General features: G+C 37.2%; 1 protein-coding gene across 3 annotated transcripts in view; it reads left to right on the top strand.

Annotated features, from left to right (window-relative positions):
• The window catches only part of KANSL1 (KAT8 regulatory NSL complex subunit 1), a 171,378-nt gene that overhangs the window by 131,008 nt on the left and 16,408 nt on the right, over positions 1-23,962 (top strand). For all 3 annotated transcript variants that reach the window (XM_019637749.1, XM_019637751.1, XM_019637750.1), the window contains 2 exons: positions 3,812-3,924; positions 4,898-5,093. In XM_019637749.1, coding sequence (XP_019493294.1) covers positions 3,812-3,924; positions 4,898-5,093 — 309 coding nt within the window. The remainder of the gene's footprint in view (positions 1-3,811; positions 3,925-4,897; positions 5,094-23,962) is intronic.

Raw genomic sequence — 23,962 nt, 5'->3', positions numbered from 1 at the left:
GTTAGTTAAGGGCTCTTTGTCACACTTAATTGGCCTGGCCAAGAGGGTGGAGTAGTGATTCAGATGCCTGTTTTATATGAATAACAAATCTGAATTTCATTGCTGTGTTTATCTTTTTGTTCAGTACACCTGGCCCCATCAGTCAGGGGAAAAAATCGCTTCAGTAACCCACTTGCTATCCTTAAGATTGCCCCAAAGGTCAAATCCTCTGGGGCTTTGCCTTGGGAAAGGGGGGATCACAGAAGCATTCTGTGCCACCACTTGAGCCGTTTTACTTTTTCTTTCTGGCTGTGGGATGCACGTTCCCTCAGAGTGGATCTGAATATCACATCAAATTTCAAGAGAAGCTCTATAATACACCCACTTTCTGGACGTGAGAGCCTTAAATTCTTTCATCATTTTTACAGTTTCCCATTGGATGATGCCAGCTCCCTGAGTCATGCTTTAGTTTTCCCGAAAATACTAATGATGTGAACTACTGCAGTAGTATGATCAATCTTAAATTAGTATGTGGGTTTAACATCTGTGGAGTGTTTGTGAAAGTTCTTCATACCCTCTGTGTTTGCTGTGTTGTAGGCGGTGTGAATGCAATTAAGGAGCTCTAAGTAAAACTACATGTGTTTGTGAGTTGGGGTTTTCTTTTCCAGATGGGTCACTGTTGGTGGGTTGGGATTAATATTTTAAGCTTTTTGCATTTGAGAGAATGAATGATGAGCATAGATACCCCAATGCCCTGCTTTTGGATCCGTGTGATTACAGAGTATCCAAGGTCTCTAAGTAGATCCTTCCTGAATATTCAGCGCTTCCTTGGATTCCAGGTTGGAACTGGAATCCAGGCACATTGCCTCTCTGAGGACAGTCCTGTTTCATGGCTGTGTGCCTCTGAATCCTTGACAGACATTTCTGTGCTAAGTCATGTTTTGCCTATTGACTTCAATTTTAATTTGGGAACTGAATTACCCCCAGGAAAGTTTGGGTTTCTAAGAAAATAAATAGAATTCACATTGAAGATTAATGGCATTTAAATATACGTATCTGTAGGCATTAAAACCAGTTATTAGCAGTAGTTATCTATAGGAGGTCAGATTACTGGTGATTTGTACTTTTTTTTTTTCAGACTTGGTGTAAGAAAGAAATTTTTTTGGAAATGAGATTTTGTTAAAGAATGGCAATATTTTGTCTTGACAGGTGTCCTTGCAGTTAACTCCCCCATAATCCTTACACAAAAATAAATCTTAATCAAACGGAAAGTAAACCTGTTACTTAAATATGGCACCTTGTAGAACATGTAGATCAGATCTCGGCCATAATTTAATACTAAAACCTGTTATTTTAAGTGAATGTAAAACTGATAGAAGTTCTTAAGATCGGGATACCAGCAAAAAGTTCATAGTCACAGCATTTTCATGTTGAGAAGAAACTTCATCTAACCAGAATTTCTGAAATCTTAGGAAAGCTGTAACATGCTTGGAGTCACACCTTCTGGTTAACGCCAACCTGAGTCTTACATCCTTTTGATTTTCCAGTCCTTTGTCACACCATAATATTTGTTTGGCCTTTGGGGGTGGGGTGGGGGGTTCCCCCTGAATAGAGGATTCACTAGCATTTAGCAGGAGTGTATTTTGGTTCCTCTATTTTTTTAATGTAAAAATACTGTCTAAACATTTCAGAATAGTTTTACCTCTATAACACTATTTTTCGTTATCTATGTATGTACATTTTTAGTCACCACAAATTAGATTTAAAATATTGGAATTTAACCCTTTTCCAAAATCATTTTAAGACTATTTTATCTTTAAATATTCTTCTAGCATAAAGGAAGAAGAAATATCCTTTATGATTATTTTTAGTATTCTGATTTGGTGTGGTCACAATTTATAACTGCACCCGGATGTTGAACATTTAGATTATTGATAGATTTCAATTGCAGTGATTACTTTTGTGTTTAAGCTTTTCGGAGATGTGTTGGTTGAGTTATTTCTTTACGGTAGATATTTAGGATTGAATAAAATACTTTGGCAGAGGATATGAACAGCTTTATAACTCTTGCTACTTAATACTACATTGCTTTCCAAGAGGAAATTAGTGTAGTGTTTAAGGCAATGAGTGTGTATGTGCCAAATTGACCATAATTTTGGCATCATTGACGAATATAATTGTTCAAGATATTTGTGATACCATAGTAGATGTACAGGGTATCTAACAAGGAAGATAGAACGTTTTCCCAGATGCACTATACTTATATGTCTCGTCTGCTTATGTACTACTCTGATCTTTTTTAATAATTTGTATTAGAATTTTTTAATTAGCTTCCCAGTGTGTTGTCCTTTCTTGATAGTTGTCTACAACTGCTCTCAGGTCTGCAGATCCTTTGGTATTTTCTCTTTGGAGGTGTATAAAGATTAAAAATTCAGCACTACTGGTAAATAGAATTCAGCCTCAAAATATTGACTTTGATGTGCAAGTGTTAGAAGTAACAGGAAGGAGAATTTCGGAACATCCCCAAGTCATTCGGAGTGTAAGGACCACAGCCGTTCTGTGCTATCCCAACAACTCCCAGAGCCAAGGGATAACTACACCTGTGTGCTTTATTGCCCTGTACGTCAGAGGGTCCATGTGACTGAAATCTCTTGGCTGTCCCTATCCCTTATGAGCCTAGTAAATATGTAATTTGTTTTGAAATATTGAAATTAAAACTTTTCCAGATTCTTTTCACCTCCCTTTTTTCATTTTACTATGTATTCTAAGAATATATTTGATTTGTATAGTCCAAAGACGATAGTTACTACCTGGTAGCATTAGGTAATTAGTTATTCATTGAGATTTTACTGATTTTCTTTTCCTATTTCTTTCTTTTTTTTTTTTTAAGATTTTTATTGGGGAATTGGGGGAGGGGACCGGCCAAGTTGTTTTTCTTCGATCTTCGTTGTGGAGGGCAGCAGTTGCCATCTGGCTTCCCGTCGGCAGCTTGTGGCCTCTAAGCTCAAGGTGCTGTGTTCAATCTTAGTTGCGGGTGGGCGTAGCCACCATCCCATGCGGGAGTCGAACCAGCAGCCTTGTTGTTAAGAGCGTGCACTCTATCCACTGAGCCATCTGGTTGGCAGCTCAGCTCAAGTGCCGAGTTCAGTCTTAGTTGTGGGTGGGCATAGCCCACCATCGAACAGGCAGTCTTCTTGTTATACCAGCTGAGCCATCCTGCCACCTGTTGGCAGCTCAGCTCAGGTGCAGCGTCACTGATCCATGTGGGAATTGAACCAGCGGCCCTTTTGCTCAGAGCTCGAACTCTTAAGCCAATTCTTAGCCAACTGAGCCACTGAGCTAGTCCTCCTATTTCTTTAACATAGAAATATGCATGTATTTTTTAAACAAATTGTGATTTTTCTGGAAACAAGCTTCCAGCATACACTGTGAAGTTAAGCAGAATTAAGTACATTTAGCAAATTTCCTCTTTGTTGTCTCCTCAAGTGAACTTATGTATTCTTCTTGACCCTTAGTTGAAGATTCTTGTTACTATGTAATTGTTTTGCTAAACTTCTGTTCCATGGGATCATTTAGGTCATTTCCCTGTCAGTAGGCACATAATACCATAATACTTTTAGGCTGCTAAATATTTGGTTCTACACTCCCCTTCTCCCCAAAGGAAAAGCTTATTCTCTTCATTCTTTTTACTTCAGTCATACAAGTTTTGTCTTTGAAGTTGGTCATCAGAAATTTTAGGTGCTTCATTTAAATGAAATAGTGCTGCTTTTCAGCCTGGGTGCTGTTGGTTAAATATTATTGATAGTATATTTTTATTTTTCTTCTTATTCAGGTCGAGTCTGTTTCTCAGCCACTGGAAAACCATGGTGCCTCTGTTCATCCTTCAGATTCATTATCTACCAAATCGTGTGGGGCATTGAGACCTGTCAATGGAGTTATTAACACGTGAGTTTTCTCCTACTTCCTAAATTCAGTAGGCTTATAAAAGATGAGTTTGGGGCCTTTAGTTATTCCTAGCCAAAAATTAACACTGGTTTAAAGAGGCAGAAACTTTATCACTTAACAACTATATTTTAATTAGCATGCTAATGTATTTCCCTTTCACTTCCTGAGGCCTAAAATTGACACAACATGGAGAAAAATAAAAGGCCCTACAGTTATTGTCAGTCATTGTGATTGGTCCTAGTGTTGATAGAATTCCTCAGAAGTGTTTACATAAAATCCTCTAGAACAAATTAGAGCCCTAAAGGCTATGTTGGTAAGTCTATTTATGAAAGTTCAAGGAACCCCACTACAAGTGAATAGTATGTGCATATCCCTAAAAGTTGAGTTTCATGGGAGAACTGATACCTGGGCCACTCATTAACATTTGGAAAATTTATCGTTTTCTTATCAGCTGCAGTTTTCTAGACTTTATTCATGTTTCTGTTATAGTAAAGAACTTAATCACTATCATGTTTACCTGAAAAGAAGACCTAACCGGAAAGTAAGCTCTAGCATGATTTTTCAGGATGCTCGTAATAGAAGCCCTACCCCAAACATGGGCCCCAGTTAATATCGTCGGTCAGACATGATTGTATAAATAAACGTAGAGTTTTGTACCTGAATAAACGTAGGTTGTTGGAGCAAAAATTAAGACCCGGTCTTATTCTCGGGGAAACACGGTACTAAAGCCTGAGTTCACTTACTGTCTTTTGCACTTTTTGGACATGGAGGTAATGTCCACCAAGAGCCTTACAAGTAAGTACAGACACTGCACACACAATTCGATGAGCAGGCATCAGCATCAGGTATTCTTGCTTCTGCGCAGAATACATGTTTGTGTCTGTGAACGTTTGCAAGTAGGGGAGATTGGACCAGGACTAGAGGCTCTGTTTCCTTCCGTCTTCTGAGAAGAGAGTGTTCTTCTTCTGTCCAGCCTTCAGCCTGCCCTGGCCGACCACATTCCAGTTGACAGCTCTGATGCTGAGGAACAATTACATAAAAAGCAACGACTGAATCAAGTTTCTTCCTCAACTGATGGCACCTGTGTGGCAGCCCGAACACGTCCTGTTCTGAGCTGTAAGAAACGGAGACTTGTTCGACCCAACAGCGTCGTTCCTCTTTCCAAGAAGGTCAGTACCAGTGAGACTTGGTCATTGTTAAACCATGAGCCAGATGCTCAGATAGAGGTATTAGTCTCTTGCCAACTTTGGTTCGTTTAACTAGTGTTTTCCAAACTTGGCTAACCACCAGAGTTTCCTGGGGAGCTTTGAAAAATACTAGGTTCCTAAGCCTGTTTCCTAGAGATTCTGATTTGGTTGTTCTGGTGTTGGGCCTGGTAATCTTATTTTCAAAAAACAAAAAGCCGCCTAGATGACTCTTCAGCCAGGTTTGGAAACCATTGGCTTGAGCTTTTTAATAGAAATGGGAGAGAGGATGCTTAACTGCTGCCATTAACGCTTTGAAGGAGAGTGGTGTGCCTTCTCATTTGTACTCTTACCACTAAAAATGGCAGTGGAACGCTTTCCTTTTAAATAAGAATCTCCATTAAAATTTCTAAATTGATGTTACTAAATGAATGTTTGTCTTCACAGCGAAAGTGGAGATTAATTCACAACTGTAGGAAACTTGATTGCCGACTCTTCAAATAGCACAGTTGGATTTATTCCGAAACTAATGAAATAATACTCCAGTAACATTAATGCCATGTAGTAGTCAGGAGCACTAACTTTGCAGAGGATAAACTTAGGTTTGAATCAAGGCGTTGCCACTTAGTTTTGTGATTACGAGCTTGTTAAAAGCCCCTTCACCCCCAGCCTCAGAGATCTCATAGGGTGGTTTGAAGGTTAGATGAAATGTATGTAACTTGCTTATTGGAGTACAAAGTGGCTGTTATTTTTAATCACTTTTGGTTTTGTTCATTTACTCATTCAACAAATATTTATTGGGCTTCTACAATGAGCTAGATCTGTTCTGTGCACTGGAATACACCAGACAAAAATTCTTAACCTCATTGTAAGACTAGTGGGTGGGACAGAAAATAAAACAATAAAGGAAGTATACAGTATGTCCTATAATGTTAAGTGCTGGGGAGAAAAATGCAGCAGAGGGAAGGAATGGGGAATGCTGAGGAGTCAGATGGAATTTAAGCCTTGAGGCATTCCAAGGCTTGGAGATAAAGATAAGGAAGAGACTCTAAGGAATGACTAGTGAAGTAAAAAGAAAAGCAAGTGAGTGTGTGTGGTATGTGGAAGGCAAGTGAAGAAAGTGTTTCAGAGAGGAAGGAATGATCAGCTGTGTTAGATGCTGCATACAGGTCGAGTTAGATAAAGACTGAGAATTGAACATTGGATTTGGCGAGGCCAAGGTTGTTGGAGACCTTTGTGAACAGTTTTGTTAGAGGGAGAAGAGTGAAATTCTAATTGGAGTGGGTTCCAGAGAGAATGGGAGGGAAGGGATTGAGGAAACCATTATAGATAACGCTTTGTTTCAAAGAATGTTCTGTAAAGGAGAGCAGAGAAACCTGTTTGAAGGGGAATCTTTCTTAGGATAGAGCTTTACAATGTATTTGCTGATGAGAATACTAATGACAGGGAGAGGGGAGAGCAGAGAATTGTTGGAACCACTAATACTTGGACAGTGGAATTTCAGTACTTAGTTTTGTTCCAGTATGCATTTGGACTGCATACTGTTGCTGTGATTTTTTTTTTTTAGGGGAAAGTATTATAGGTGAAAATAAACTATTAGTGTACCGTTTCTCTTATTTATTCCATATTGCCTAAATTACCAAAATACCAGAAAGGAAAATAAGATATTTGGCAGGTTTCTCATTGACATTTGAGTCTCAATTTTTTATTAATAGTCATATAAATCTAAATTATCTTCTCAGGTTGAAGACTTGATATTGGGAAAGCTAGAAAACAGTATATTACTGTCAAGTATAAGAAAGTAATTTTTGGTCATGCCTTGATGCTTTTAACCAAACAAAAAATGTCATAGGTAATAGTGTCCTTTGTTTTGGCTGTTTGCTAGCCACTGTGTCATGACACCAAAGATGTCATAAAAAATTTCTTCAGTATAGTGTGGCCTCCTGGATTCTTTTCCTATTTTATCTGTGAAGTAGCAAACCTTACTTGTTGATATTGACAGTAGCTTCTTCTGATCCATACCTAAAAACTAATGCACTTTTGAAGGTGCATATAATTTTTAAAAGACAGTTGAGATGAGGAGATACACAAAGCCTACTAAGGACCCTTTGGTTCCAATGCCAGTTTCTAACAGATCATCCTGACATATGCAAAAGTAAGCTGCATGGAAAATAAGACAAAGAAATAAATTGAGTTTGGGAACTAAACCATTTGCTCGAGTTCTGCCAGAGTTGGAGACAAAGGCCATTCTGTCTTGGCTGCACGAGTGTCAGTAATATTTGCTGTTGAGTTAAGCACCTTGTCTTCTGTCATCTTGAGGGGATTGATGTGCCGAGCAGATTTATTCAGCAGTGTTTTTGAGTGCCCACTGTGTTCCAGGCATTTTTCAGGTCACCTGGGTTTCATTGGTGAACAGAAGTACTGCCCTCATGTAGCTTACTTCCTAGTGGCAATGATAGATAGCAGAGAAGTTAACAGATAAATCATTTTCTGATATTGGTAAATGGCAGTGAGTTCACATTTATTTTAATAAGATTTGCTTTCAAGTTTCTGAAGAAAAGAATCTTAGTAACAGGAACTGTATGTTTCTGGATTAATTCAAATTACCTTTGTAATTTGATCCCCCCTCGCCCTCCTACCTTCCCAAGAAAGGTGGGTACTAGTATATTTACCAGAGTATAGAATGTAAAAAACAAATGTTTAATGTCAGTATTGTTGCTTACCTACATTCTGAATTATCTACTGCATTCCAGAACCAAATGTAAAGCTCAGTTGATTTAGGGAGCTCATTCAATTACTATGTGTTTTTGTTTTTGTTTTTGTTTTATACCGGACTATCATCTTACTTGAATCATGGCTGGAATTTTATTCAATCAAGTTTTACCAGAATTTCTGAATTTAGAATGAATGTAACAGTTGAGGCGTGCTTTTAGTGTGTAGTAGTGCATCTCTTTTTGCCCTAAAAGGCTGTTTTCATGTCACTGGTGTCTTAAAATCAGTGACTACAACAAAAAGTGTTCAGTAAGATAAACTTGTTGGAAATAAATGGGAATGAGACCTAGCAGTCATAATGAAAGGCTTTGAATGCCCAAACTGTTGATTTGGCTTTATCCTCTAGATTTTAGAGAATTTTAGAGTTTAGAGCACCAAAGTGTCATGAGCTATTTTTTTGGAAGATAAATCTTCGGATAGTTTATGTTGGAGTGGATTGGCACAGAAGAGACTAGAGGCAGAAAGAAAAACTAACAGTAGTAGTGCTGGAGGAAATAATAGTCTAAAGGCTGTAAAGCTCAGCAAAAGATTTTAAAAGTAGTCCTGAGGAAGAATCACTAGGGCGAGGTGAGTGAATATCAGAGTTGGGGGAACAGAGAGCTTTGAGAATGGGAGAAAGAGGTTATCTTCCATGGAATTCAACAAAGCCTGGGGAGAACAAGAAGGTGGAGTCCTTTCCTGTACCACAATTTCATTGTAATACTAGGACAGATCATTACAAGTTGCCTATATTGCTTTTTATTATGTATTACATCACTTTAGAGGTCTAGTATGCTAGATGTTAGTAATTTAGCTGAGAGCCAGTGAAGAAACACTGAAGTGGGAAGTTTTTATAATGTTATTATGTTTATTTTGTGCCCTGCTGCTTCTGTAAAGTAGATGTTTATGACTTAATCTAAAACATTAGTTTTCTAGATACCGATATTGCAGGTCAATAAAATTTTTTAAATTAATTTGGGGCCCTTATAGGTTTTTTGTTTGTTTGTTTGTTTTGTTTTTTGTTTTTTTTTTTGTCAAGTAGAGTTATAAGTTAGATAAATCTTAGTAAATATGGTATTTTTTTAAAAAATATGCCTTGAAATTTTTGGATTGGTTTTAATAGCACTTCTTTTTAATTTTTTTAAATAGTATTTTGTTCCAGTACTGTGAGAAAATAAATGTCTGGTTTTGTTGTTGTTGTTGTTGTTGTTGTTGTTGTTTTAAATAGTATTTCTTATCAAATGGTTTGATAGTGTTCTGGCATGATTTTCAAATTTCATGAGCTGTTGGAATATAATTATAGGAGGATTGCTTTGGGTTAAATTTTAAAGTTAGCTTCTATAGACTGCCCAGTTATCATCTACTTTTTCCTCTTGAGGACATATAGGACATTCTCTTAAGGTCTGGTGTCATGGCATTTGTGGCTGAGGAATAAAGAACTATAATGATTATGAGTCAGTATTATAAGTGAATAATTGGATATCAACGAATATGTTCTTTATTGATAGAGGTTCTTGTGATACACTTTGGAGGCCCAACTAGTCAGACTTTTGGGAAGGAGCAGGAGTACCATGTGGAAAATTGTAGTTCCTTAGGAATTAAAGCTACTAAGAGAACTCAGAAATCACCCAGTGCTTAGAACAATCACTTCTAAATTTCTGTGAGAGTGTTTTACATATTGTGTGATCAAACAATGCCATGAATGTTTAAATAAAAAAATTTTTATTATAGTAAAAGACATGTTGCCATTAATCCCCCTCAAAATACACCCCCTCGCTTTGAACACACTTATCCCATGGCTCTTGCCACTTTCTGAAGCAGTTCTAGAAGTCGTCTTTTGTGAGTGTTTTTAGTTGTGCTGTCATGGCTGCCTCTATGTCCTGAATGAATTTGACTTTGGGGAAGAGCCAGAAATCACATGGTGCCAGATCCTGTGAATAAGGTAAATGAGGATACACTATAATGTTTTTATTTGACAGAAATTGGCGTATGCCAGAAGAGATGTGTGACATGGAGTGTTGTCATGATGATGAATGATTTACGTCACACTCTAAAACACACCTGCTCTCAACCGTAGCTCACACCTGACTGACTGCACCGCACAAGTTGAAACTTGTCACACACTGTTACTAAGGTTTGACGCACTGCCTCCTGTATTGAAGATCCCTGCCTTTCCATTGGATGGCACTCAGCAGCAGATTTCACTGTATTTATTGATCACAGTGGAAAGGCTCCATGTCACACATTGCTTCTGGTCTGGTAATTTCTGTCAAATAAAAACATTACGGTGTGTTCTCATCCACCTTATTCACTGGATCTGGCACCGTGCAACTTCTGGCTCTTCCCCAAAGTCCAAATGACCGTGAAAGGTGAATGTGTTGAATCAATTCAGGACATCGAGGCAGCCATGCAACGCCACTAAAGACACTCATGAAAGAGGACTTCCAGAACTGCTTCAGAAAGTGCCAAGAACCATGGGATAAGTGTGTTCAAAGCAAGGGAGAGTGTTTTGAGGGGAATTGGTAAAGTGTCTTTTACTGTAATAAATTTTTTAAATTTAAACATTGGTATTTTTTATCACACCTCATATGCATTGTAAAACACATAACAAAATAAATTTTGAAAGGCTAAAATAAAATAAATAGAACTAGAAGCTCTAATATTTTATTTATAAACTATCCTCAAACCAAAAGAATTTTTTAATGCTTTGAACTAATATTCTGTGGTTAACAGAATGATGACTAGAGCCTTCCTTTGATGGTGGAATTCCTGCGTAAGCATTGCATTGGGTATTTTAATGGGGATTCCTTCAGAGAGAATTAATGTCATTGTAGTAGTAAGGGAACAGAATTTTTCCGTGTAGCCAAGTATTTTATCTCTTCATTCTTACATGTTTCCTACAGTATTCTTGATGTTTTTGTGAAGTGAAAGGTCTTTTTTGGTGGTGGTATTTTATGAGTGCTTTTGATTTTTAGATATTTATTTTGTGATTCTGAACATTTTTCTGAACTCTTAACAGTGTTTTGGTTGATTATTTTTAATTTTGTAGGTAGGCTATCTGTCATCAGCAAACAGTTTGACACCTCTTTATACCCCTGTTCCTTTAGAACACTGTCAAGAAATAATTGGTCATAGTGAGGCATCTCATTCCTGGTTTTAATGGCAATACTTTCGAAGTTCACTATTAATTCTGATGTAGGATAACTTCTTAAAATGAATTGGGACACTATCAGTTGCTATGGTCCTGAAAAACTTCAGGGTTTTTGAGGAAGTATCAATTTCTTTAAAATTTGTTGAAACTTAAGGTAAAATCACCTGAGACCAGCATTTATGTTACAGAAAGTTGTCCATTGCACAGTTATTTTCAAATTTATTCATATAGAAATGTATAGAAAACATTCATAATTTTTAAATCCCTGTGTCTGTGAGTTTGTTTCTCAGTCTTAATTATATTTATCTTCTCTTTCTTGATTAATCTTGTCAGCAGTTTTTGTATTTTATTGGTCATTTCACAAATCAGTTCTTTGCTGTTAATTCTTTCTCCCTGTGGTCTTGGTCCCATCCCCACCCCTTTGCTTTTCTTCAAATAACTTAGTTAATTTATTTTCTGTTTTTCTTACATAATAAAAGTATTTAACTTTTTTAATTTTCTTCTGAGTGTAGTTTTGGATGGGCCTTTGATGTGTGAAGTGTTCTTTTTGCCATTTGTAGGTTGCCTTGCGTTTTTTAGTCCTTTGCCCAAGAGTTAAGAATCGAGTTTCCAAATTCTAAATGGTTAGCTTTTCTTCTTAAATACTTTATTATTAATTACTAATTTTTATAGTACTTTGGTCACGATGATGTTTCAATAGTTTTGACTTATATTGGTAGTCCATTATGTTGATTAAAGTTGTTTTCATTGGCATCTAGCATAGAATTTTATATAATTATATCCTCATAGTGACTTACGGCTCCTTTTAACAAGTAGCTGTGTTTGCCTTGCATTCTGCTTTTCTTGATATTAATGTTATATAGTATATGTGTTTTTCTCAACCATTTACTTTTAGGATTTTATTTTCTACATGTTTATTTGAAACGTCCCTAAAGCAGACTTAGGGTTTTAATCTGAAAGTCTTTAATTTTAATGGGGATTTTATTAGAGAAGTCTTTAATTTTACAGTTAGCTTTAAAACTAGATTTAAAGGATTATAATATTTCATTGTTCACTGACTGTCCCTTTCATGTCTTCATATGCCCATTTATTGAGTTCTTAAGATTTGTAGTTTTTCAGTGATTAGAGCAACAATTTGATCGTGTTTCAAGTTCTTATACCATAACCTTTGTCCCTTAAAACTCTGTTCCACTGTCTTTTGGTGGAGGAGGAGGGCACTTATTCTGTTATGTTTTGGCATAGAATTAGACTGATGCCAATCTTAATTTCATTCCTTTATACTGGGAACCGATTGTAATATGATAGCCATTAATCCACAGGTAGCTATTTAAAATTAAGATAAAAAATTCAGTACCTTATCACACGGATTTCCAAATGTTTAATAGTCGCATGTGACTAGTGGCTACCATATTTAGTCGCATAAATATAGAACATTTCTATCACTGCAAAATATAGCTCTGTCAAGTTTTCTTCTGTAGTAGCTTTGGTTTTTGATTCCCTTAAGTTTGTAGTTGCCTCTCTAAGTATACCAATTATCTCTGTTATTTTCTATCCTTTTTTATCTAGTTCTTACTACGTGCTCCCCAACATTACTGTGATCATTAAATTAGCTGTAAGAAGTGGTTGGCACAGTTTGGCTGCACATAAGTATTCAGATGTTAGCTGTTTACTTTTCTCTCATTGTTTTTATTTCCTTGGCTCTCCCATAGTGCAAAGGAAAAAGACAATTAAATTAACTTTGTTGCCCACATCGTGTTTTAATTTTATGTATCATCAATTCTGACCTATAGTTCCTCTTATGTAGGTTTTAATTCTGCTACCATGGGTTAAGCTTTTCTTTTTTCAAATTTTATATTTCCTTTTTATGTCATTTTGTTGCTCTTTCATCTTATCCTGTTACTTTATAATAGTGGCTATATTATCTTTTCCTCTATTGGAGATTCCAAAAAGCTTCATTAATTGTTTAACCACATTTATTTAATAAGTTTTCCAGGGTTATATTCTTTCTGAATTTCTCAGATTTGCTTGCTTTTCCTTGGCTCTGCAGTGTTTACTTGTAGTCCTCATGTTGATTTTTTTTTTCTTTCTCTCCATTCTTAAAAAATAACTTTATCAATCCAGACTTTGTGTTTATCACTGGAAAAATTTCGTAGCTGGCTGTATTAGTTTCCTGTCAGTTATGGAGGCTAGAAGTCTGAAATTAAGGTGTGTCAGCCCTTGCTGCTTTTGAAGCCGCTAGGAAAGAGTTCTTTCTTGGCACTTTCTGCTTCTAGCGATTGCTAGCAATCCTTAACATTCCTTGGCTTGTGGCAGCATAACTCCCATCTTGGCCTCAGTTTTCACATGATCATCTTCTTCTGCGTCTGCATTTTCGCATAGCCTTATAAGGACACCAGTCCTCTGCTGTAAGTAAGGCCCACCCTAATCCAATATTACTTCATGTTAAACTAACTACATCTACAAATAAGGCCACATTCTGTGGTTCTGAGTGGGCATGAACTTTGGGGCAGGGTCTGGGGAGAGGGCATTATTCTCTTCAGTACACAGGCCGCGATGGTCCTCGTCTCTGCTACTCATGATAGTTGAGTCTTTTTCTCAATTCTAAATCTGGAATGCAGATTGATAAGTGCTATTCCCAATTCAATTCCTGGGTTTTAGCAGCTTTCATACTTAGCGTGTCTTCGTTCTGAAATAGTTGGACTTCCTTTACTCCCATTGCCGATTTTATGGGGTCCTTCTGCACCATTGAGTTTATTGTGTGAAGAACTTCAGGTCCTCCTATATGGAAAAACTTACCAGGTTTACCTGCCTTCTCCCCTTAATTTTTTTTTAATTCTGTAAAGTATGAAGAATGATATAACAAACACCTATGTACATACACCCTAAATGTTAATATCTTGACCTTTTTTTTACTTTACTTGAATTTTTTAATGTATGTGTGCGTGTGTGTATATATATATATATACACACACATATATATGTATGTATGTATATATATGTACATATATGTGTATGTGTGTATATATATATATGAGAGAAAATGACAGATAAACAATGTTCCTTTTATTTATTATTTCCTTTACCTGCTTCCTTCTCCGGGATAGGTAACCACTATCATGAATTTGGTATATGCTCCCAGTTTCAGGTTCTTACATTTTTACTACCCATATATCTATCCATGAGTAAAATGCAGTATTGTTTAAAGTTTATATAAAAACTTATATTAATGCTGTCATGGTGTACATGCTACTTCTGGTTTTTCATTGTTTGTTTGTTCATTTGTTTTACTATTGTTTTCCAGATCTTCATGTTGAGATACATAATTTTTGTTCAGCTTTATAAATAGTCCACATTGCCTTAAAAAAGGCGATGTTTGTGTGGGTGTGAGTACATCAATATCCTGTTTGTTGACTTCAGGATTCTAAATTTAACTCATCTTCCTTGGGCTGATTGTGTTCATAACTTCTGTATTTTTTGGTCTGCTTTCTATTTGTTTTTTAAATATATTTGGTAGGTAACATTATGTAAATTTTAAGGTACATGACATGTTGATTTCATACATTTATATCAAAATATAATTCCCATTGTAGCCTTATCTAATACCTCTATCATATCATTTCCTTTTTGTGGTGAAACATGAAATAATGAAAAAAGAATAATAAATATCTAGTCTCTTAGCATGTTTGATGTTTATAATGTGGTTTTATTGTCTGTAATTACTATATTGCCTATTAGATTTCCAGGGCTTATTTATCTACTAGTTGCAAATTTGTACCCTTAAACAACATCTCTTATTTCCTCACCCCTCACCCCCATTTCTGTTTTTTTAAACTAATGTACATTGATATAATTCCAGATGACTATTGAGTTACGTACAAGTCCATGATTGTTATTTCTTCTTCTTTGTTGTTCCTTTCATCACTTTAAATAGGTTTCTGTCGTATGTACTTGCTAGATGTATCTTTTTCCATCTCTGTTTTTAGTTTTTCTGTGTCGATATGTTTTAGGTGTTTTTAAGGGGTGAGTTAAATCCATTTACATTTGTTCTGATTGCTATTATATTTGGAATAATTTCTTGCATAAGTTTTTTTAAGCCTTGCCTTTTCTTTGTTTTCATGCCTTTTCTGCATCTGTTGGGTTAGTTGAATGTTCTTTTTGTCTTAGCTGGTTTGGGAACAATAAGACTTTAGAATGCCTCTTTTTAAAACTAATCTTTCCTTCCCATTATGTATAATTTATCTTTATTATTTAGTTACCATGTTTTTAAATCCCCTCCAAATTAGTCAGTTTTAAGTTCATACTTACTTACACTTACCAACACTTTTCCCATTCTTGTTCATAGTTGCTGCTTGTGCTTCACTACATCCTTCTTCCAAACACATTTTTTTTTTTAGCTGAGCCATCCTGCCACCTGTTGGCAGCTCAGCGGCTGCTCAGCTCGGGCCGGGACTCGAACCGCTGTTGCTCAGAGCTCAAACTCTTGAGCGAGCTCTTAACCAACTGAGCCACTCGGCCAGCCCCAAACACTTTTCTTTAGTAGCCTTCCACAATGGTCTATGAGTTGTAATATCTATATATATTAAAAACATACAGAATTATATTTTATGTGTGAATGTATACATATGTATATTTGTGAATGCACACAGTTATAAATTGGCAATTTTTTTTTTAAGATTTTATTGGGGGAGGGGAACAGCGTTGGGGAATCGGGGAAGGGGAACAGACAGGTTGCTGTCGTTTTGTTCTTCAGTCTAGTTATGGAGGACGTAGCTTCATTGGCCCATGTTGGTATTATCATTGCACTCTTCCCAGCTGAGGCAGTCACTCGCCGGCCATTGGACGGCTGCTCACGGTGGCTCATGGCAGCTTACGCCGGCTGCCAGTCACTCACGGTAGCTTACGGCAGCCCACTGCAGCCTATGCTGTTGCCAGCGACTCAGCGGCAGCCCAGCTCCAGCTCGAGCTGTTGTTCACCATCTTAGCTGTAAAGGGTGCAGTGTCACTGTCCCTCTTGTGAGAGCCGAACCAGGGCCCTGCTGCTCAGAGCTGGCGTCCCAAGCCAACTGTTAACCAATGCGCCACTCGGCTGGCTCAAAATTGACAATTCTTGAGTCTAGTCTTGACTGCATGTAAAATTTTATATTCAGCATTTTGGCAATATTTCATTGCCTTCCAATATTTATTGTAGAGGAAAATTCCAAAAAATTCCAATATCCCATTAAATGTTTCTTTATAGGTTATCTGTGTCTTTCCTCTGGTAACTTAAATACCTTAACCCCCTACTTTTGGGCTTGTTTTTTGTTTTTTAAGGTTTTACAGTATTAGGGCATGAACTGGTTTTTAGATGCATAGCGTACCCTCATTCTGAGAGTTCTTGTCTGTCTTGAGTTTTGAAAATTTTCTAGCTGTTAATTTCCTTAAATTTTTCCTCTCTCATTCTTTTTAAAATATGGAATATATCTGTTGGATTGTTGTTGATCTTCTCATTCTCTCTTCCATATCTCTTAATTGCTTTTTATGTTTTCCAATTACATGTCTTTGACTTGCTTTACTCTGTATAGTCACCTCTGACTGTTCTATTCTTCCTATTAATCAGGTTTCGCTCCAGCTGTGTTCAGTTTTACTGTCAAACCTGTCAGTTGGGTTTTTACTTCAATGTGTGCCATTTATTCAGAAAAAAATTTTTGTTTGTGGTTACTTTTAGAAACACCCTTTTTTCTTCCTTTCCTGTTCTTGTTTTATGACTTTCATTGTTCCTTAACTCTGAACAACTTTAATGTACTTATTTTTACACATTGTTTTCAAGTTCTGTTTCTAGTTTGTTGAGGACAAATTCTTCCCATTTTTGCATCTTCTGACTCTCATATTAGTCTGTATTCTTGTGTAATCTTTTCACAGTGTTCTCATCTGGGGCAGAGGTGAAGGAGGCATGTTTTCTGTAGGAGTCTTATGATCCCTGGACTATCCTTAAAGCAGTGTCCTTAAAACAGTTTTCCATTAGCTTCTGAAAAGGCCTCAGGAATGTGGGTGAATCTTGAATAGCTAAATTTTTAGCTTACGTCCATGCACATACATAGATATGAATTTGGACCTCTTATCTGAACATGGGTTCGGACTGGGCTTGCTTTTTCTCTCAGGTAACTTTCCACTAAGGTCCCAGGGTAGGTGTTAAACTTTCTTGCCACTTCCTGGATAGATCACCAAGACTTGCTCATCATTGTCTTGATACTGAGTTCTCTGTTTCTTGTACCTCTGAATTTCCTACTCTGATTCAAGCTCTAGACCCTTTGGCAGTGTGATAAAAGCTTGGTGTGGATTCCTCAAAATAAATTTCTAATGCATAAAATGAAATGTAGATTATAGGGAAAAACAAGTATGTTGAAATGGTTATTTGAATATACATTCTTTGGTAATGCATTGAATAACAAGATTTAGCAGCAGTTATAGTAACTTTCATGATTTCAGAATTCAGTTCACCCTTGAATAACAAGGAGGTTAGGGACACTGACACCAACATCCCACCCCCCACCGACACACACACACACACACACACACACACACACACGGAGTTGAAAATCCACTGATAACTTTTGACTCCCTACTAATAGCCTACTGTAGACCAGAGGCTTTACTGGTAATATAACAGTTGATTTGCACATATTTTGTATGTTATATGTATAATATATTCTTATAATAAACTAAGCAAGAGAAAAGAAAGTTACAAGAGAAAATACAGATACTGTATTTATTGGTGGGGGGGGAAATCTGCATATAAATGGACCTGCGCAGTTCAAACCCATGTTGTTCAAGGGTCACCTGTAGTGAGAACACTTAAAGATGTCTACACTGCTGTAATGTGATGGGTGAATCAATTTGGAGAGCACTTCATGCCATATCTTCCGCTCAAAAATTCATAAGATGTTACAGACTTTTAAAACTTTTTTATAAAAAGAAGAAAATCTTTCATTTGTTTCCCAACTTATTTGACAAGGGAACCTTCATAAAGTAATACTGATTGAGTATGTGTATGAACTACTAGGATTCCAAGAGCAACATTTCAGAACATCTGCTTTCTGTTCTGTAATCTCTTTGTAGGTGATGTTTGTACACTTGGCAATGCTGCAATAAAAGTTTAAAAGTGAAACCTTTACCCACCAACATTTTTCACTTTCTGAAATCTCATTCTTAAATTACGACTCGATGCAGTAGATGTTTTTAGATATCCTGAAGTAAATCTAAAATATAGAAACTTTTTTTGCAACATTGACTTAATTATTGATCCCATTTTATTTTCAAAGTCTAAATAATTTTATAGAAAAATTAATAAAAGATCAAATGAGTGCACATTTTCTTTCAGTATTGATTCACTTACATTTGTATTAATGTCTGTGTACATATACTTTTGATTTTTAAGTTGCATATACATATCTTAATATCAGTAGTACTTGGCATTTCAGATGCTGCATATAAAGGGATGCCACAATTTGTCTAACCATCCTACAGTTTATGTTTCACTATTATATACAAGGTGAGCCCTGAGCATTTTGGCATACATTTCAGAATCTCTCCCTATTCTGTTATCATCTTAGCCTAGTTCCTTAGGGATCTACTTTCTAAGAAATATTTGCCAAAGTAAAAGAGTTTACTATTGTTATTAGTTCTGTATATTACAAGTTTAGGTTATTTTAAGATTGAATCAGGTAGTACCATTTCCAGGGTTGTGGGTGATTATTACCACTAGTGGTGCTTTTAATTCTAACGGTGATTTCTTAACCGTTATCAGAAACTACTCTGCTCAGATGACCAAGATTCTCTAAAAATGATTTTTAAGGTTTGTTTGAATGAAGATCCAGATTAAAGTCATCATATGTTCCAGTGAGTCTTTTAAATCTAGTTCTATAGGTTTCCTCTTTATCTCTTTTTTTTCCCCCCTTGTAATTTAAACAGTTTTATGATATGTTTACATGTGATTTTCTTTGTGTTTTCATTCTGCTTGGGTTTTGCAGAGTTTCTTAAGTCTGGATTGGTGTCTTTAATCAGTTTTAGCACAGACTGGGCCATTATCTTTTCAGATACTGCTCTTGCCCTATTCTGCCGTCGTCTTCTGGGCCGCTGATAACAAGTACATTAGACTTTGTCACAGTGCCCTGCATGCCTTTTACATTCTATTCTGTATTTTCTTTTTTTCCTCTGTTCCTTAATTTATATCATTCCTATTAACCTATCTACGAGGTCTCTTATCCTTTCTTCTGTTATGTCTCATTTTTGAAATTCATCTGTAGAGCTCTTAAGTTTCCATTTGATTGAATTATATATATTTGATCTTTCTTGATCTTTTCATTTTTGTTCTCCATTATATATTCCTGAACATATTATAATTTATTTTAAAATCTTTGTTAGCTGACTGCAAAATCTGGATCACTGGGGGCTCTGTTTCTGTTGTTGGTTTTGTTTTGTTTTGAGTCAGTGTTGGGTATTAATATATTTTAAAAATTTTAGTGGCTTTGATGCTCTCTCTCTAGAGCAGATTCACTTTTTTTGCCCTACTAGGTATATAGAATGGGGGCTGAACACTTTAATACAAATTGGGACTGCACTGAGTTGCAGCTGGGTTACAGTTTTGGTAAGGCTTTGTCCCTCTCTGGTCCATTCTTAGAGCATAGCCTTGTTTCTTAACCCCCACTTCCAGCCGAGAGCCTGGTATGTTGACCAGTGCCCATCCCCCTGAACTCTAATTCTAGTCTCCTCATCAAAGTGAGGGAGACTGCCAACAACTCCTTTCTACTTTGCAGAGGCTTTCTGCTTCATTTCTTAGCCTCCTACCCATCACAGCTTCAGAATTCACCAAATGCCTGTGTCATACTTACTTTCCTGTCCTTTCTTTTCGCTGGGAATTTGGCTCATCAAGTCTCTAATGTTTGTCCCTTCAGGCCCCACAGAACCATTAAAAGCTCTGCTCATCTCTATGTCCCCAGAAGTGGTGGCCCTCTACCAAGGCACCAAATTCTAAACATCTTTTCCAAAATTACCCATTGTCCTCAAGAAGTAGCTCCACACTTCCATGGTTCTTCCCTCTCTGAATCCTGGCTCCTCAATATTTTCATTGTTTCAGCATTTCTCTTAATGTCCTAAAGTTATTTGTTTTTTTAATCCAGCCTTTCTAATTATTCTCAGGGAGAGTACTGAAAGCTGTCCATCATGCATACCCCTTTTTCTTATAATTGATTGGTTGAGAAAACTGGGTTACTTATCCCTGTGTATCTCGTGGCTTACATTTTTCTGATTGCATCCCTGTAGTGTAACTTTCTTGGCCTCTTGACATATCTAGCAATGTTTTATTAGATGCTAGACATTTCATTTTATATGATTGAAATTATATGGATTATGTTATCTTCCTTTAAAGAGACTTTGTTTTGTGGGCAGATAAGTTACTTGAGGGTCAATTCTTCCTTCATTAGGGAGGGCATTGAGTAGCTTATGTAGTAGTTAACTCCATTAGTAAGTTGGGATCTCCTGGGGTTTTTCGTGAATGCTCCATGCTACTTTGCTGGTCACAGTTCAAAAGCCTCCCGCCTGTGTGAACCCCAGGAACCATTCAGCTCACAGCTCCTCGTTTGTTCTTTGCCTGACCTGATGGAGTTTTACCCTGTACAAGGTGGGCTTCTTAGTATAGAGCAAACACTCAAGGGGATCCCTCATGAAGATTTCTGTATACCTCTTCTTGAGAATTCTGCTTCACGGTTTCCATCACCTGAGCCCTTCAATCTCTCGGAGTTCGTTTCCTCAGCTCAGTGAAACCATTGTGCTCGGTTTAGAATCCATCTATCTGCTGTGCAGTCTGCAGTGTGTCTCCATGCGGAAAGCTGGGGCTGTCACACAGGCTGCCTCGTGTTCTCCGTCTTAAGCTGCGTGTTATTCAGTTTTCTAGTTTATCACTAAAGGATAAATCTGATCACTGTTACTCCATCATGGCTGAAGAAGTCCTGTGGTGTCATTGTTTTCTTTTCCAAAATTTTATGAAATTTTTTAACACAGGTAAAGTTGAATGATTTTACAGTGAACACCCCAGCTGTACATTTATCCCCTAGACTCTACCATTAATATTTTACCACATCTTATCACCTATCCATTCATTAAATTTTAAAATTTTTTTACAGTTGACATTCAATATTATATTAGTTTCAGGTGTACAATTTAGTTATTAGACATTTATATAACTTACAAAGGGATGCCTCTGGTAAGTCTAGTACCCCACCCCCAAGACCAACCAGTTATTATATTACTGATTATTTCCCCTTTGCTGTACTTTACATCCCCGTGATGATTTTGTAACTGCCAGTTTGTACTAATTATTCCATTCTCCTTTTTCATCCAACCCCTTAACCCCCCTTCCGCCTGGCAATAATCAGTTTCTTCTTTGTATGAGTCTGTTTCTGTTTTGTTTTGTTCTTTTATTTTGTTTTTTTAGATTCCATTTGTAAGTGATATTATATGGTATTTGCCTTTCTCTGTCTGACTTATTTCAGTTAACATAATACTCTCTAGGTTTATCCAATCATCTGTTGATGAATACGTAGGTTGCTTCCATATGTTGGCTATTGTAAACAATGCTGCAGTTATCCATTTATTAATTACATTATTTTTAGTGCATTAAAAGTGATGTTCCTCTGTCCTCTGCATTTCCTGAAAACTGGTAGCTGAATCTAGAGACTTGAACAAATTTTGTTTTGACTTCTGTCAAGAAAACAAAAGGTGTCTCGGGAACTTGTACCAGAAGGCATATAATATCTTGTGTCTCTTGTGTTTTCAGCCACTAGTGATCATTGCCTGGATCCATTATTTCATTAGGAATTGGAAGAATGAGCATATTTTACTTGGCTCGTTTCTATTTTTTTTGTTGTTTTAATTTTATTGGGAAATTGGGGAAGGGGAACAGACAAGCTGCTGTCCGTTTGTTCTTCTGTGTAGTTGTGGAGGATGTCGCTTCACTGGCCCATGTTGGTATTATCATTGCACTCTTCCTGGGTGAAACAGTCACTCTCCAGCCATTGGATGGCCACTCATGGCGGCTCACGGCAGTTCACGAAAGCGCACGCCTGCTGCCTGCCAACCCCACTGCAGCCTGTGCCATCGCTGGCAACTCACGGCAGCCCAGCTCCAGGTGGAGCTGTTGTTAACCATCTTAGCTGTAGAGGGCGCAGCATCACTGGCCCTCATATGTGGGATCCGAACCGGGGCCCTGCTGCTTAGAACTGGCGTCCCAAGCCAACTCCTAACCAACGCGCCACTCGGCCGGCCTTATTTTGTTTACTAGCTAGGCTGTGTCTATTAAAAAAGTCCAGTAATACCTTGGTTTGCGAGCATAATTTGTTCCAGAAACAAACTACTCGTATTGAAAGACATCACTCGTTTACCATGTTAAAATGTATTAGAAATGTTTGCTTGTCTTGCGGAACACTCACAAACCATGTTACTTGCAATCCAAGGTTTTACTGTATTGCCCTTTCAACTGTCAGTTTACCTAAGGTATAGTTTGTACAGAAAAAGGTAGGAATACTGTTTATTTCCTTTTGTCTACTAATTTTCAAAATAAGTTGGTTTTCTACTATCTTCTAAGGGTGATTAGTGAAGTCTTTAGTGGAGGACGGAGTATGTGATTATGAGGCCATTATGATTTGAACATATTTGAGTTATTTAAGCCATTGAAATTCTTTTTGATGTTCAGATTGTCATCTTTGATTAGCTGAGCCCTGTTCAGGCTTGCTCTTGAGCCCTTTTGCCTTGACTGCAGTAGTCTTGAGAACTTTATTTTTCACCATTAAAATTTAGTGGAAACCTATGGTTTGAATTTTTCTAGGAGGCATGACTATAATTTGAGCCCCGTGGTTCTCAACGATTTTGCCCTCCCAGGAAACATTTGGCAATGTCTGTAGTCCTCTTTTTGGATTGTCACAAGGGGGTGGTGGTACTTGCACCACAGGTAGAGGCCAGGAGTCTGCACATCTACAGTGCACAGAGACAGCCCTCGCAACAAAGTGTCAGTGCTGTTGTAAAGAAAGCTTGTCATTCACTAATTTAGCTAGCATCTGTGTGGCATTTTAACAGTTTATGAAATGGTATTACCTTTCCACAAGCCATTGAAATTGACATTACAGGGCCTTTATTAACAGATGAGTAAATTTGAGGAGGTCATGTGACTTACCAAAGGTCATACAACTAACCGTCATAGGACCTTGGCATGCCACCCCTATATGTGGTTGCAAGAAGGTATGTATTTTGGGAATGCTGACATTGTTCTCATATTTATCTTTCATGACAGTAAAATCAAACAGTTTTCAAGAGATGTCTGTGCTAACACTAAACGCAGCTCTCGCAGTTGTTAGAGTATTTGCTAGCAGAGTTTGATGCTACCCTCTTGTCTTTATTAGGATACTGCCTTGCTCCTAGCATCGCTTCTTATGGTCCCCTTTCGTGGGCAAGTCCTCTCTTCTAGGACTGAGTGCTGCTCAAATGGCTTTGTGTATGGGTCATATTTGGCAAATGCCAGACTTGTTCTGAAGAGTAGCTAATGAGTTCCATGTGGTTCAGGAAAATTTGCCACATTGTTTGAGACCACCTGAAAGTCTTTAGAAGGAGGTATGAAAAGAACAGGAAGAGGTGTGGTTGGGTGGGTGAAGTTGCTAAAGAGATTGCAAGCCCTGTCCCAACAGGGTATCAGGAGCCAAGTATTCATCTTAGCAGATGGTTGAAAACCATGAAGATGGTGGAAATGTGCAAGTTTTGTAAGATGTTCTCAGAAAGCAGTTTCAGTAACTTTGAACTATCAGAAGTTTGATACCTAGGCAAGCACTTAAGGCTTCAAGTAACTGGGTTTCGTCATGGAAGAAGAAGCAAGTTTACTTTATTATAATACTTTGAAGGTTTAGCATGTTGGAGAAATGGAAGTCTTTTA

The sequence above is a fragment of the Hipposideros armiger genome, unplaced genomic scaffold (assembly GCF_001890085.2).
Source record: "Hipposideros armiger isolate ML-2016 unplaced genomic scaffold, ASM189008v1 scaffold_34, whole genome shotgun sequence".
Taxonomy (NCBI): domain Eukaryota; kingdom Metazoa; phylum Chordata; class Mammalia; order Chiroptera; family Hipposideridae; genus Hipposideros; species Hipposideros armiger.
This window is presented reverse-complemented; position numbering and strand designations above follow the sequence as displayed.